At 53.2% G+C, this 16,057-nt stretch overlaps 1 protein-coding gene across 4 annotated transcripts in view; it reads right to left on the bottom strand.

The window, feature by feature from the left end:
• Window positions 1–16,057, bottom strand: part of RGS12 (regulator of G protein signaling 12) — a 160,771-nt gene that overhangs the window by 21,505 nt on the left and 123,209 nt on the right. For all 4 annotated transcript variants that reach the window (XM_039468199.2, XM_074395815.1, XM_039468200.2 and 1 more), the window contains 5 exons: window positions 3,016–3,185; window positions 2,437–2,529; window positions 1,505–1,648; window positions 585–764; window positions 134–287 (listed from right to left, as the gene is read on the bottom strand). In XM_039468199.2, the coding sequence (XP_039324133.1) occupies window positions 134–287; window positions 585–764; window positions 1,505–1,648; window positions 2,437–2,529; window positions 3,016–3,185 (741 nt within the window). The remainder of the gene's footprint in view (window positions 1–133; window positions 288–584; window positions 765–1,504; window positions 1,649–2,436; window positions 2,530–3,015; window positions 3,186–16,057) is intronic.

Raw genomic sequence — 16,057 nt, 5'->3', positions numbered from 1 at the left:
GCTTCCTCGACCTGCCGGCCCGGCCTCTCACTGCACACATGGCCCAAGGTCATCACCAACCCCAGAGCAGCAGCCTGGGTGGGGACACAGCTGGCTGGCCTGGACATCGCAGCCCAAGGGCCACCCCACAAACCGTCTGCGTGGTCCCCGTGCTCTCTCTTCTTCTGGGACCTCCCAGTGCTCCTGGTCCGCGACCACAAGAAAAACGCGCCTTTCCGCTTCTTCTCGCTGTCCTCATCTCCCAGCTCTTCGTTCAGGGATCGCCCGGATTTTGATTTTCCATTTAACTGTCATCAAATGGAAACCTTGGTTAAAACGCTGTGAAGTTATTTTACTATCACATAAATGCAAAGGAGGCGATACTGAGCTGTAACCAAGCACTCTATGGGATGGCATCGATGCTTCCGTGGGTCATAGTGTGGTCCTGACAGGACTCCAGAAACAGCAGCTGGAACTTTCCAGCATGGAGCGTCACCTGCCACTGGTGAAGAAGCCGACAGGGCCTCTCTTTACCTCCCACAGAACAGCTCTCAGCGGATGACACACAGCCCACAGGGGTGTGAGGCCAGCCTCGGGGAGGTCACCTTTTTTGGCGTGGACACACTGGAGTGGTCTGAACCGAGGCTGTGCTTTGAGACCGGGCTGCTGGGGACCTGCTGCGAGTCTGGGAGTGCTCGGCCCTCCACTTCTGCCAGGATGCACTCCTGGTACAGCGGGGACTTCAGAAAGCGAGTATAGCTATCAAACTTCATGAGATTGAAGATCTGGGGAGGAGACGTAAGGCAGGACAATCACAGGGGGACCCGGACCCGCGGCTGCAGGTTCAGAGCTGCGTGGCAACCTGCAGGCCACCACTGGCCCAGTTCCAAAAAACATCATTGCAGCCCACTTTCCCTGCCAGCCCTGAGGGTACTACAGAGTTATTTCCAGTGTGCCTTCATATCTGAGCCTTCTATCTCATCAAAAACCAGCCTTTATCACTCTTAAAATTAGTGAATTCTGACAACTTACAGAAGCTAAGCAGCATGAGCGGACTCCAGAGAAATTTTATTTTGTTAAATGAGATTAAAACCAAAAGCAACTGGGATCTAACAGCAGACTGCCTTGAAAATGCCACCCTACGCTTCTGCGAACATCACCCACGTGCCGCAGCGACATGCAGAGGCACGGCTCGAACATCATGGGGTCTCGTGCACATCACCACAGTGAACTCCCCAACTGTAAAACCGCACATGCGATACGCCATCACCATGAAGGTGTCATTTCACACAGATGCACACGCACAGTGTGAACAGCCGGGTCACTTCGGACAGGCACAGCGTGGTTCAAGACGTCTTTCCTCATGGCTCTGCTGAGACCACCACTTCCTGTCTGCGTTTCTCCACCCACATCTGTGATGCTCTCAAAACACTGACCCGCCTGGTGGCATGTGTTCTTTGAAGGTGGACCATATACGCCGAGCCTTAGTCTGGGCTCTCCACAAGCTCCCGCGGCCTGGGGTTACCTGGAGCTGCTGCTCCTTGAACATGTCCGGGTGAGGTGCACGGAGGACATCGTCTGCTAGCTGGGCCTGGCTGTCGATGTTGACTGGGGTGGTGGCTTTGCTGCACAGAAACTTACTGAAAATTTCCCGGGCCCTGTAGGAAAGCTGACAGGAAAGACGCCTGAGCAGCCCTGGACAGCTTCCTCTCCCCGCGCTAGCGCTGCAGGCCCAGGCCCGACACCCCCAGGCACGACAGATGTGTTCTCATGGCCCCACGAAATACCTCTTGCTTGAATAAATAACAGTGCAGCCAGAATGCAGCAGCACTGAATGGGCTCCCTGACGATTGTTTAAACGGATACTCAAAGTGTCCCAAAGGCCTGGGCTAGCCCAGCAGCAGCTGTGCAGAGGCAATACTGCTGTGTGTCGATACGCACACGTGGTCTTAGCGAGGTGACAGCGCAGGAGAACGGCCCGCTCGGAGCATCGCGAGCAGATGAAAGTAGCCCCAGAGCCTGGAAGCTGTGCCACAGGCCGACTGCAAAAACAGCAGCCAGATGAGGCTGAGGCATCCTCCCAGGCTTCTCCTGCACCTCCCACCAGGCGCAGGAGGAGAAGCTATGAAACCCATGGCCTGGGATGCTCTCCTGCCTCAGATTTTCTTTCAAATTCCTCTAAATACACATTCCTTCCTCTGAATTCCACCACACTGAAAGATAGCCCATCTGCCAGTGAGAGCTGTGGCCGAGGGCGTTTATACAAACCATGTTTAGGCAAAATTAAATATCACGTATATTTAAATTTATTCTGAAAAAGAAATGATTTTTTTTCAAGCCATGTGGAAATAGTTAACACCCATTTTCCAACGCTCTGGCTACTCAGTGCGCGCTAAGCCAGCCCCGAATGAGACCACGCTGCTCTCCCACAGCCCCTACTTCCCAGTGGGGACTTACCTCTTTTTTGTCATGTGCAGGAACATGATTAAAATATTCACAGGCCTGCCAGAATAAAATGTTTTCTTCACTGAATTCTTTCCTTAGAAAATCCTAAGAAAAACACCATCCATTAACATTGACACAGAGTCCTGCTTTCTTCCTACTTCCCTTCTACAGAAACCATGGGGTCACAGGCTGCTTGGGGAGCTGCCCAAGGACCTCATTGCTGCCCAGCACTTTACAGAACCGCACTGCTGCTTCCAGCTGTTTCTCCAAAAGTAAAACATCTCTTTGAAGAGCTGGCAGCAGGCACCTGGCTCCTGAATGCACACAGGAAGCTCCAGTGTTGCGGGCTGCAGAGACCCCTGCAGAGATCAAGAAGGCAGGGGACTCTCTGTGGGGCAGAACCAGGGGCAGGACTCAACCCACCCTCCTCTGGGCTCTTGAGAGGGCAGCGGTCCAGGGAGGGGAGACCTGTGCCTCAGGGCTGCTCGGGGCCCGCAGGGTGCCGCTGTCTCTAGGGCGGGCCGCAGATCCTGCTCCATTGTCTCTGCAGACCACAGACTGTCCCGCTGGCCCAGGATCTTCCCTACTCACAGAGAAGTAGCGGACACCAACAGGGTCCTGTAGCAGGCGCTCAAAGGACACAGCCCAGCTGGCGACCCTCCTCTCACGCAGGCGCCGGCAGCTCTGCACGCTGGGGAGGCTGGCATTGCTGCTCAGGCTGTTGTTGCTCACGCAGTCCTTCAGGTCAGCGCCTGTCAGCTCTGCGGGACCAGCACAGACAGCACGTGCACCCCGGCCCTCCGCCCAGCCCAGCGAGCGCTCTGCCCACCCGTGGGAGGCCCCGGGACACAAAGCAAGCTCTGCTCCCTCGAATACCTGTTCAGTTCAAACAGGCAGGAAACGAAACACAGACCCCAACCTGCATGTCTCCACATGTGTGCATGTGAGCACACACACACATTCACATGTGCATGCTCACACAACACCCTTGCACGCACACTCATAGACTCACACGTGCACACTTGCCCAAACAACACAGTCACAGAGTTGAACAGGAAAAGCAACTAACCTTACACAAAAACATGAGCACATATGGGGCACTAAGACCATGCCCAGCAGGGAGGCACTGCCCAAATGGACTGGGAGCAAAAGCAGCCGGGCGCCGTGGACCCCACGTGTGTTACATCCCGACCCGGGGTGCCCTCGGGGGAGAGTACACAGAGTCCAAGGGGGCACAAGGATCACCCTCCAATGTGGAGCCCACAGAGCCGTGACTGCACACTGCTCTGCATGTGGGCTCCTTCTCAACACAAAATGCTCAGGCACAGTGTCCAGAGCTGGACCCTCAGCCATGCATGTCCGCCTAGCAACTTATCTACAGGGGACCCGATGTGAGATATGGCACAGCACGCACCCTAGGGTGCTGGCTCCTGCCTGACGTGTCTGCAAAATGGCCCTCAATGGACTTTGGTTCCCAGCATCTCCTAAGCTCTTGAATAAAGAGAAGGGACGTGCCCAGGAAGTCCCCATTCATCACCCTTGTCCACCTGATACGAGCAGTGTGGTGTGCAGCCTGGCCTGAGCCCAAGAGGGAGGGATACTGCCCATTGTGAGCCCAGCCTCAGGGACCGCCACCCACTCTGCCAGAGCACATGTGTCTCCTCCATGAGCACAGTGTGTCCCACAGGTGCTGTCCTTAGCCTCCAGCTGAGCCACGCCCTGCTGACCACCGACGACGTGTGAGAGGGTGGCTGGCCACTAAACCTGTACTGTTAGGATGCCCTGGGCTTTGGGCTTAGTTTTCTGCCGCAGCTTTATGGAACGCAGCTGAGTGACAGAGCAGCCTCACAGAAACCTCTCAGCAGCATCATAAAATATGCTGTTTCCCTCCTGCTCCTTCACCAGCCTCCTGCAGCACAGTATGCAGAATAAGCTGCCCAGGCTGGCACTGTCTCAAAGTCACGCCACAGGACTGATCCCAGTGGACGAGTTAACTGGCTCCAGCTGGAAGCCAACAATTAAAATACATCTTGGTGGCTCATGCCTATAGTCCCAGCACTTTGGGAGGCTGAGGCAGGTGGATCACCTGAGGTTGGGAGTTCGAGACCAGCCTGGCCAACATGGTGAAACCCCGTCTCTACTAAAAAAATACAAAATTAGCCAGGCATGGTGGCGCGTGCCTGTAATCCCAGCTTCTCGGGAGGCTGAGGCAGGAGAATTGTTTGAACCTGGGAGGTGGAGATTGTGGTGAGCCGAGATTGCGCCATTACACTCCAGCCTGGGTAACAGGGGTGAAACCCCATCTCGAAAATAAATAAGTAAATAAAACACATCTTACTAGCAGCAACCAGGAAGGGGGTCAGTGAGGCGGCGTTGACTCCTCTCTGGCAGAAACAACACTAAACCTTGTAGATTATGCCCAATCTGCAGACGTGCACTCGGCAACAGGCAGAGGCCTGGCCAGAGGGCTTCCAAGGAGGCCACGGTGTGAGCCCTGCTAATCTAGAGAAAAGTGGACCCCTAGGGACCAGGAGAGCAAACCAGGGATTTGATCCAACAGCATCCGTAATGGTCAGCAAGGCAGCCAGAGGCCATGCTTGGCAGGAGTCATCCAAAGCGCAAAGAGCATTTAGATTAAAAAAGAAAAAGTCAAAGAGTAATCAAATAAGTTAAACTACTATAGAAAAAAATTAAAATAAGACTGAAAGGAAGTTCTAGGATAGGATAGAAACACACAGTGTGACTGTTTCCTTGAATCCACCATGCTGTAGATCTATGAGATAAAATGTGTGACCGCAGAGGCCGCCAGCAGGCACTGAAGACTCAAAGGCCTGCCCTGGGGCTGGTGCGGAAGCCCTGACTCCGCACTGCGGTGGGAGGTGCAGCATGCACTGTGAGAGGACACACACTGGCGCTCACACTCAGGACAGGGCGGCCAAGCCAGGAGTGCTGGGACCAAGGACAGAAGGACGGGGGCTATGTGAGGCTCCCTCTGTACCCAGCATCCTGCCACCATGTCTACAGAACCATCTGGAAATGCTTTGCTTAAAGAATCCCAACATCCAAAACTTCCCACATGGCAAGCACCCCGTTCTGCATGTAAGTCAGGTGTGAAACTCTCACGCATACACTCACTTGCACACCCACTCTCTCTGGGGCAGCGGTCCTGGGAGGAGGCCCACCCTCTGTGCTTGCCTAGTATCCTGTCACCAGGGGACGGGGGGCAGGCAAAACATCACAGGCAGGAATTCTCTCTAAACGGACATATCACACCGATACTTGCCTATGGGTGTCTTGTTAGCACTACACAGTGGAGCGTGAAGCCCCTGTGGAAAGCTACACGGGAAACGAGGGGAACAAATGAGACCAGCAACAGGGCCAGGCCGAGCCAACCTAACACGTGAGCACACACGGACCCCAATCCCAAACACACAGGGCCAGGCCAACCTAACACATGAGCACACACGGACCCCAATCCCAAACACACAGGGCCAGGCCACGCCAACCTAACAAGTGAGCACACACGGACCCCAATCCCAAACACACAGGGCCAGGCCAACCTAACACGTGAGCACACACGGACCCCAATCCCAAACACACAGGGCCAGGCCAACCTAACACGTGAGCACACACGGACCCCAATCCCAAACACACAGGGCCAGGCCGACCTAACAGGTGAGCACACACGGACCCCAATCCCAAACACGCATGGGACAAAATCAGTGTCACCCGCAGGACACAGCAGAGTACAGAAACAGACCCTGAGTGTCTCCATCCTAATCAGGGTAGTGGGTGGGCCACGCGGGGAAGATGACCTCTGAAACCAGTCTAGTTGGGTCTCTTCCTTCCAGCACACACTGAAGCAAATCCCAATGAACCAAAGATTTCAATGGAAATTAGAGAAATACCAGAAGAAAATGTGGGATAATTTTTAAAACACTGGACTGAGGAAAGCCTCCAGAAGGAAGACATGAATCCTGAGCCACGAAGACAACATTGATACGGTGCATGGCGCAGAGGCGCAAATCTCGATAGGGAGAAGCACCATGAGCCAAGTCCCCAGACAGGAAACTGTGGGGCACAGGTGGCGGGCAGGCTCCCTTTCTACATCAGAGCACCCAGACTCCAAGAAGTAAACCGTCAACAAACCAAAAGGAAAAGAGAGGTCCAGGCGGCCACCAAGTAGGAGCAGGCACCTGGACACTCACAGGCGGTTTCCAGCCATCCTCCCGGCCAAGATCATGGTGTCAGCGACGTCTGAGCCAAGAAGCACCCCCTGACCTGCTGGGAGGAGCAAACGCGGACCGTCCCCTCTGATGACGCTGACCAAAATATAAAGCATAAATGCCTAGAGCCAGCTCCTGTTGCTGGGGTGTACTTGTTCATCAGCCACAGGGAGGGTGCAGGACGTCCAGCCCGGTGCTGGGAGATGGAAGGCCAGAGATGGCTGGACATCCGCCGGCACAGGACACGAAATGGCATGCCCTGCCTCAAAAACGGGCTCGGGTGCCGGTCCTGCTCCATGTCCACTCCAGCACACGGGCACACACTACCTATCTAAAAATATGATCAGGCAGGCTGGACGCCGCGGCTCATGCCTATAATCCCACCTCTTTGGGAAGCCAAGGCGGGAGGATCACTCGAGGCCAAGAGTTTGAGACCAGCCTGGGCAACATAGCAAGACCCCGTCTCTACAGAAAATGAAAATAAGTTAAAAATTAGCTGGACATGGTGGTGCACACCGGTGGTCCCAGCTACTCCAGAGGATGGCGTGAGCCCAGATTTCCAGGCAGCCGTGTCACTAACCTTGCTACATTTTATGCTGACAAATGAGGCAATCCTCATGAATGAAGTATCTGCATCACATGACGTTTTTCCAGGTTTTTTTCCCTGAGACAATAGAGGCTGGCTTAGAACTGAGAGGGAAATAGAAGTTAACTGGCCTCCAGGTAGCAAGGGAGAGCTTCCATACCCGGACAAGCCATGCTGAGCTGGGTAGAGCAGTAGGGGGCCTGCACCGAGCAGCACGCAGCTTACCCTGGGGGGCAGTGATGCACAAGGGACGGCAGGGTCCCTCTGGCGGCCTGGAGGGTGGCCTGGGGCTGCCTAGGGGAGGCCCAGCTGAGGGGCCGTGGGGGCGAGGACGGGAAGACAGGGGAGGCAGAGAGGAAGCCCACTGCACGCTGCGGCCAGCACAGCTCAACCGTCCGTGGGTGCCGACGCTTTTGCTCCTCGACAAAAAGGTGTTTCAATTCCAACACACAAGCACAGTGACGCCTGCCTCCCTTGCTGCCAGTGGAGGGGAGATGGGCCTCTCCCTGGTACCACGCGGACGTCCCACACCAGCCCCCAGGCCCACCTCCGCTGTTCCCTGGCCGCCCCCTAGGCCTTGCCGCCTCCCTCTACTCACCGATCTGGGCTCAAGCCCACCTCCCTCAGCAGTGGGGCCAGCCACCCACAGGGCTGTTCCCAGTTCAAGCGCCAGTGCATTGTGGTATTAATGAATACATGAATGTTGACTGAATATAAATTTTGAGAGAAAGATAACTGGTACACCGACTAACCTCATTTTCAAAAGCTTTGGCAGATACTAATTATTTTCTAAGACTCACAAATCAATAGCTGACTCTTTAAAAGTCTAATCAAGAAAGAAATGTTAATGTATTTTAAATAGCAAATGATGACCCAGCTGGTGTGCTAGGCTCCACTGTGCCAGCTGTGCCCGCCCAGTGAATCTGCATTGCCTCCCAGGTATGCCCCCGCTCCTGCCCTTCAGGTCCTGCAGAGGGTTTCCTATACAGAAACCCACACGGCAGACCCTCCTGAGAGGGCGCAGCCTCGAATATAGAGGAGCATGGTAGAGAGCAGACGCAGGCACAGCTTGGGGGCCGTGTGCGCGTCGAACCCTCTCCTGGGCCTGCCCAAGCGCCAGGACCCACTCCAGTGAGAGTTGCTTTAGCTGCAAATAAACCATTTCCAAGAAAGGGACAGAGGTTTCAGTCCAGTCCGTGCTCTCGTCTGGTATTACAAAGACATGAGGTGTGGCCCTGCCAGCTGCTCCCGGCACTGCTGGGGATGAGAGCCGCGCCCCCTTCACAGTCTCATTTAGTAGCTTTGTGCTGACACAGTTGACTGCTCCAGCAATTCCTCTGCCGGTGTGAGGCCACAGCAAGGGGGGCCTCCACTCAAGCAAGGGAGCCTGGAGAGTGGAGGCAGCAGGCACATTCCCTGGAGGAACCAGAAACAGAAGGCTCTAGGCCACAGCCCTGGCTGCCCACACACCACCCCCGCCTAAGGATCAGGGCACAAAACTCATGACCCAGCTCCTCAGCTTCCCAAAGGCACGCACGGACGGGACCTGCCGGACACACGGACCTTCCTGTGTCCACTCACTGAGTCCAGCCATTCGTGAAAGATGTTGGAATCTCCAGCAACACATAACTTTCAACACACACCACATAGGTGGGCTATGGGAAAACATCCACCCAGAGTTCTTATAATCGTAAGCTCTCCTGGTGAACTTTTATGATTCCATTCGGACAAAATGCATGCAGATGACTTTCAGAGAAACACAGCCAAGCCAAGTGTGACTGCAGAGCCCCCGAACACCATTTTTCTTTGCAATGTGGCTCAACACACGACAGAAGTCGTCTCCTCTCTGACATCCACTTTCAATTCTGGAGTTCACAATTCATAGCACTTTACTGCGCTCTGGAAAATAGTGCACAGTCACAGAAGGCCTGACCTGGAACACTGAGCAGCACTCGCCTGAAATACAATTCCTTGCAAAAGCCACCATTCCAACCCCAGCTCCCAGGCCAGAACATGAGAGGGACAGACCAGCATGTCTGTAATTCAAGGGCCTGCTTGCAGGGGCCTGCCTGATTCTCAGGTGCTGAGCATGTGAGTAAAACCCACACTTGTGTTCTAAGCCAAAGAAGAAAAGACATCCACAAAACACACCCCGCATCCCAACACCACCTTAGAGAACGTGCTCCGGTTTACGGTATCGTTGCAGGGTTTCCTCTTTCAACTGACCCATCTGAGTCAAAGAAATGCTTTCGTGGTGAAAAAGTTTAGAACAGACTTGCTGCAAACTGGAAACGCTGCTACGTTTACATTGGTGGGTCAAACGTGCAGGTTACATGTTACAAATTTTAATCCCCTAAGATTAAAAGTCTGCAGTTAGTGCTGCAGCACATGGCCTGGGCCCATTATTATCTCATCCAAACCAGAATCTCAAACACACTGACCGTTTACGTCACAACTCCAGTCAGATCACGGAATGCGTCACTGCATAGGCTCCCCTCTGGGCCCCTCGCCCCCGACACAATCCCCCTGCGGCAAACATACCTGAAGACCACACAAGTCAGTGTGCCCCAGACAACGCGACAAGGTGCGAAGATGGGGACGAGGGACTTTACCTGGGTAGAGCTGATAAGAGCCACTGTGATGCCACTTAACCAAATACTTCCAACCATGCACCGCAAACCACCCCTCTGAGTCCATACCAGGGTCAGCCGGCACAGCCCGGGCGGCCCCGAGCAAAGGCTTGGGCCCCACACAGGGACATTGTTCCTGAGCTCACTCTCCCAGGAGGGCAAATTATTGCAGTTTCTCCGGCGATCCCAGCACACAGCTGACAAAGACGGTTCTGCCCTGCCCGCGCTCCGGCTCACGGATGGGAAGCCAACAGGAGATGTCGCACGCAGCCTTGCGGAGAGGCATGCATTATTCACAGCAGCCCTCCAGCCGCTGCCGCCGCAGAGCCTGAATTATTGAAGCCGGGCAGAGCACAGCTAGGTAACCACGCACGCGGCAAAACGCTGCAGATGGAACCCGGCCTCCCAACATGCTACTACCTTCAGCAATTTGTACTTTATTAAACCAGCGGTGACAAAGGAAAAAAAAAGCACTTGTAAGCTTTTTGTATAGTTATGAAGTCCTTTAACTCTTATTTCCATATGCATCTTAAATTTAAAATTTTTTAGTCCCATAAATACAAAACTTTTTTTTTTTTTTTTTGAGAGTCTCGCTCTGTCACTCAGCCTGGAGCGCGGTGGTGCAATCTCAGCTAACTGCAACCTCTGCCTCCTGGGTTCAAGTGATTCTGTCTCAGCTTCCTGAGTAGCTGGGACTACAGGTGCCCACCGCCACACCCGGCTAAAAACCTATCTTTTTAATAAGGAGGTAATCACTCAAACAGCATGCTATCAGGAATATGTATTTAGTTAGGAAATAAGCAACTATGCCAAACTGGACCACCTGTGAACTATAAGGAACATGTCTACATCAAAGCAAAGAATGCCAACCTGCAGACATTTCTGACATGCCCGGAGGAGACCTGCCCACCGCATGGGTGGCCCCTTTCTGTTCCTCCTGCCCACAGGCCAAGGAGGGCCTGATCCCTGAGAGGATCTCCTGGGTCCCCTGGAGGAAACATCCACGACCCCGCGGGTGAGGCGCGGCAACATTCCCCAGGGAGGGTGGGTGACACAGCCTCTGTTTTTCTAGGACGTTGTGGTCTCTGCAGTTAGGGCACAAGCAGCCTCTGACAGCAGCCGCAGAAATGGGCATGGCCATCCCACCGACACTGACACACAAAGCTGGTGCTGGCCGGGGCTTGGCTGGAGGTGTCATTTGCTGGCCCCATCTACCGACGCCTGGATGGACACTGCCACATGAGCAGCTCTAACTTGATGGCAGTTCCACTAAAAAGGCATCAAATCGATCTCAACATTTTCCAAGAAAAAAGTCCTGAAAAGGCTGCAGAAGACGGAGCCTGGCCTCGTCCGGCCCACCCTTCCTTCATGTACTTCTTGGCCTCCAGCTTCTGAGGTGCAGGAAGCCCTTCCCCACAGCTCAGAGGGCGGCCCAGGCAGGAGGTGGGGGTGCAGGCTCTGAGCCCGCCTGGCCTGAGCTCTGCGAGTGAGTTCTGTGCTCCTTTCTGGCTGGTCCCTTTGGTGGGGCCCTACAGTCCTGCGGGCCTCTGTCCCCGTGTCCAGGCACAGCTGGCAGGGACTTGCAGGGCTGCTGTGAGGACCAGGAGAGTGAAGACAGGCAAGAGGCCAGAGCCCAGACGTGAGAGCTATCAATGCAGCTCAATGTGCTTTTGGGGAGCCAGGACACACATCACCGAGATGCCACAGGAACCCCTTGTTCACACCAAAATCACCCCTTTCCTAGGCAATGTGCACCATTTTTTGAGGGGCAACTTTTTATTTTGAAACAATTTCAAATTTGCAGAGAAACTACAAGGATAATGAAAGGGACCCCATATCCGTTACCTGGGTTCGCCAAATGTCCGCAACCTGCCAGCTTGCGGCGTCATTCTCGCGCTGCCGCCCATTCTCCCTTCCTCCAAACACACTCGCACCCACACACACGCAACCTTCTTCCAGACTCTCTGAGACCACGGTGGAGACAGTGTGCCTCTTTGCCCCTACACACGTCAGCGTACAGTTCCTAAGAATGTGGACGTTCTCTTTCATAACCAAGTAGTCAGGAAATTTAACAAGCCATCTTCCAATTTCATTGATCGTGTCCTTTCCAGCTCTTTTCCCCAGGGCAGGGTGGAACTCAGGGTGGCTGCTGCCGTGTGTCTGAGGTCTCCTTCCATCTGGAACATTCCCCAGCCTCTCTGTGGTTCTAACCCTGATGGAGGCCAGTTATTTTTAGGACTGCCCCCTCAGTTTGGGCTCGGCTGATGTTTCTTTGTGACTGGCTGGAATGCCCCAGAAGCCATGAGGTGTCCCTCCAGGACCTCCTCTGAGGGGGTGCATAGTGTCAGTTTACTGCAGGGTGGGTGACGCTGGCTCTCATTACGTGGCTGGAGCACGAGGTTTCCCTACTGTCGTTTCTAGGGTTCCCTGGTGATAATAAGCTTTGTGAAGAACTCCTCTGAGGCTCTGTAAGTGTCTTGCTCCACATCAGCCTGGGTCCCCTTCAGCCCCTCTGACGGTTTCCTAGTGCATTGTTCAGCCACATTCTGCTCTAGGAGCCCCCCTCCCATTACTACAAAGCCATTCATCTGTGTTTGTGTGGACTTGCTGGGTCTTTCTTTTAGCCCACAGCTCATACTCCATGAAAACCTTTCTTTTTTGGAAGCTCAGTCCCTCCTTCAGGCTGGCACCTGTATCCTGCTCATATGTCTTCATCATGCCTTGAGCACTGCCTTATTTTCTGGTGAAAAAAAAAAAAAAGCAAAGCTCCAGCTTCATCCTGCATTTTCCCCATTCTAGCCAAGGAATTAGTCTTTGTTCATGGAACCTGACTCCCCCTACAGAAAAGATGTATTAGACACCAAAATCTGGACATGCGGGTGCTCACTGCTACTGGGGTTTCCCTGCCTCTAGCCCTACCCCAGGGGACAGAGCTGGGAAACGTAGATGTGCGCACGCGCACACACACACACACACACACACACACACACACACACCCCACTATGTCTATTTCTTCATCCACACATCTTGCTATCAAAAGCCATCAGTTCATACTGATGCCTCCAACCCCAACCCAACACACTGAGCACATCCTGGCTTCCTCTTCTGTCTCTGTAGCTCCCTGCTGGCAGTGGAGAACTGGCCCCAGGAGCTCTGACGTGTCTGTCCTTGTGCTCAAGCCTGGCACACACAGAAAGCAGCTTAAGAACAAGTGACCCACACTCCTGCACAGACAGACCTACTTACTCGCCCAGCTTAAAACGGTACCATCTATTATTTAAAGCCCGCACGTGCTCACCAAAGTGAATTTGTTTTCCCTTTAAAACCGCCAGGCCTCGTGAACACCTGCCATGAGGTTGCTACAGTGGCAAAATCCAGTTCTAGGAAAAATCCCCACGTGAACACTTATGCCCCAGGACAATCCTTCTGTCTCTGGCTGCCATGATGTGATCGATCACATGGTCTTGAGTATGCCTGTGCCTTGCTTTTCTTGAGGAAGATAACTAATCTTTGCAGGCTCAGGGCAAGTATAGACCATATATCTAAATGCTGGAAAATTACAACAAAGGCTAACACATTGTTAAGTAAGCTATATTCCATCTTGCTACCCTCGAACAACCTGGAATGCCAGGTTTAACTCACAGTTCTGGAGCCTGCCTAAGTTCTGCACAGAAGCATGGCTGTGCAGGAAGGGCTGCCACAGCCCACGGCACCTGCCCCACCCCCCCACCACTTCCTTAACTTTACACCCCAGCTACATACTCTTCAGTTTTATGTCTAAATTTTGTCACATTACCCCACATCAATAGCCTTCTTTGGGCCTAAGAATATCAATTTCATTCCCTGGTTATCAACCAGGAGATGCTTTTCAAATTTAAAGCAATGAGGCCTTTCTTCCCAGAGAAATCCTATGGGAATCCCCATGAGGGGCTGGCTGGCAGAGGAAGGAGGAGGTGTGGGGCAAGAACAGGTAGGGCAGGCTCAGGCCCCTGCTCTGCTTCAGGCAGCACAGGCTGCAGAGGCTGGCCCAGCTCTGGATCTCAACACAAGCCTGCCACAACTGCAGAGCCTGCTGAGGGTTAGAAAGCAGGGATTTGGCCGGGCGCGGTGGCTCAAGCCTGTAATCCCAGCACTTTGGGAGGCTGAGGCGGGTGGATCACAAGGTCAAGAGATCGAGACCATCTTGGTCAACACGGTGAAACCCCGTCTCTACTAAAAATACTAAAAATTAGTTGGGCATGGTGGCGTGTGCCTGTAATCCCAGCTACTCAGGAGGCTGAGGCAGGAGAATCGCCTGAACCCAGGAGGCGGAGGTTGCGGTGAGCCGAGATCGCGCAATAATTGCACTCCAGACTGGGCAACAAGAGTGAAACTCTGTCTCAAAAAAAAAAAAAAAAGAAAGCAGGGATTTGGAATAGCAGCTCCTCAGAACAGACTTTAGATGCTATCCATCTCAGTCAATCAGCCCATTTTACAGATGAAGCTGCTGAGTCCAGAGACATCCATGACCTGCCTGGGCTGACGGCAGTGACTGTGCTGTGCCCAGACTCCGCATTCTTCATAGTGAGGTCCTGGTGTCCCCAGCAGCACTTCCTGTGCTCACTGTGAGTCTGGCCCCCACAGCCAGACCTCACAGCCCTGCAGAGGAGCTGCCATGCCTGGCAGGTATCATGGACCCCTTGAGGTATTGTGTACTTCCCGCTACCTCAGAGGGCCAGAAGAAATGTGGGCCCAGACAGGAGAAATCTGAATTCTGGGTCTTTCCTGGAGTCAGTACTAGAAATGTGTGATTTATAACTCTTCTGGCAGAGCCCAGCAAAACAAACTCTCCACGTCTGAAGTGACACCAAGTCCTTCTGGAGAGTGAAATGCCAGCAGGCGGAGGTGAAATGCTGCCAGAGCCCGCAAGGCCGTGGGAGTGGGCAGAGTGGCTCCTGCAAAGAAGGTCAGTGTGGGAAGTGTTAGGCGATGTGCAAAGACCAGTGAATTGTGTCACTTGTCACTCTGAATTTTTAGGATTCTAGGCTTAGAGCTACCAACTACGACCATAAGTAGTTGGTGGACTAGAGGTCATATCTGACCACAGGGAGCCCTCGGGACTCACGAAGAAAAGATACAGAAGGTTTTTCAAAGATCAACCCTAACTGACTTCATTTATTACACTTATTTGAGCTGAAAAATACTTACATTACTCATTTAGTGGTTAATTCCTTTGTGAAACTGATTTACTTTATTTTTATGAATAAAATATTTATACTTTGTAAAGACATTCTTCTTTTATTCTTGTGCCAGTAGCCACACATGAAGTTCAGACTTTCAGCCATGGCTTGGCCCCACCAGAGGACACAACCCAATGCAGAAGCCCAAGGACCCCAAATGCCGACCTCATGAGGAAGACTCAAAAGTGGTCCTAAACCCTTCCCCCAAGCTGAGGTGGGGCCACCCACACAGACAACTGAAGACAGTCCTGGGCCCTGTGCTTCAACTAACGGAGTCCAGGGATGGAGAGGAGGACAGGGTGTCCTCCCCCACAGGACTGAGGCCAGAGGACCAGGCTGCAGGGAAGGAGGAGGAGTTTAAGTGTGTAAAATCATAAAGGATTCATGACATTGAGGGGCCACCCCTGTAAGCCAAAAAGAAGTAACACGAGGCAAAGAAAAAGGCCTGTTCTACACATCACGGGCAGACAGTGGACACTTTGCTTTCAGCCTCGGCAGCCATATCGATGGAATCTGCTGGGACTTTGATGACTTCACAGAATTTTAATAATAAATATAATATGTTAGATGTAAAACTAAACACAATGCAATGCTTATACCTTTTATATGACTTCCAACATAAGACAATCAAACTTAAAAAGTCATTCGTCCTAAACTGGGGTTCCAAAAATCTGGTCTCCATGCTGGTCCTGTGTCACCTGGCCCAGAGAGGTGGGCAGCACTCACAGACTCCAGGGCCTGCTGCCTGTGGTCTGGCCCCTTCCCAGAGGTGGAGCTGGGGCTCGGGGGGCCACCTCTGGAGACTGGTACTACTTGCCGACTGTAGAAAGGCTCTGCAAAGCCCTGGACTTGTACACAGCAGGAGATGAGGCTGAGGCGGGGCTCCACTCCACGGGGGACCCAGCCATTCCCCCAGTTCTCTTCCTAAAACAGGATGGGCAAGTTTAAGGTGAGCACGTGGTAAATGAGGCC

This window comes from Saimiri boliviensis, chromosome 3, assembly GCF_048565385.1.
Source record: "Saimiri boliviensis isolate mSaiBol1 chromosome 3, mSaiBol1.pri, whole genome shotgun sequence".
In the NCBI taxonomy this organism is placed as follows: Eukaryota; Metazoa; Chordata; class Mammalia; order Primates; family Cebidae; genus Saimiri; species Saimiri boliviensis.
This window is presented reverse-complemented; position numbering and strand designations above follow the sequence as displayed.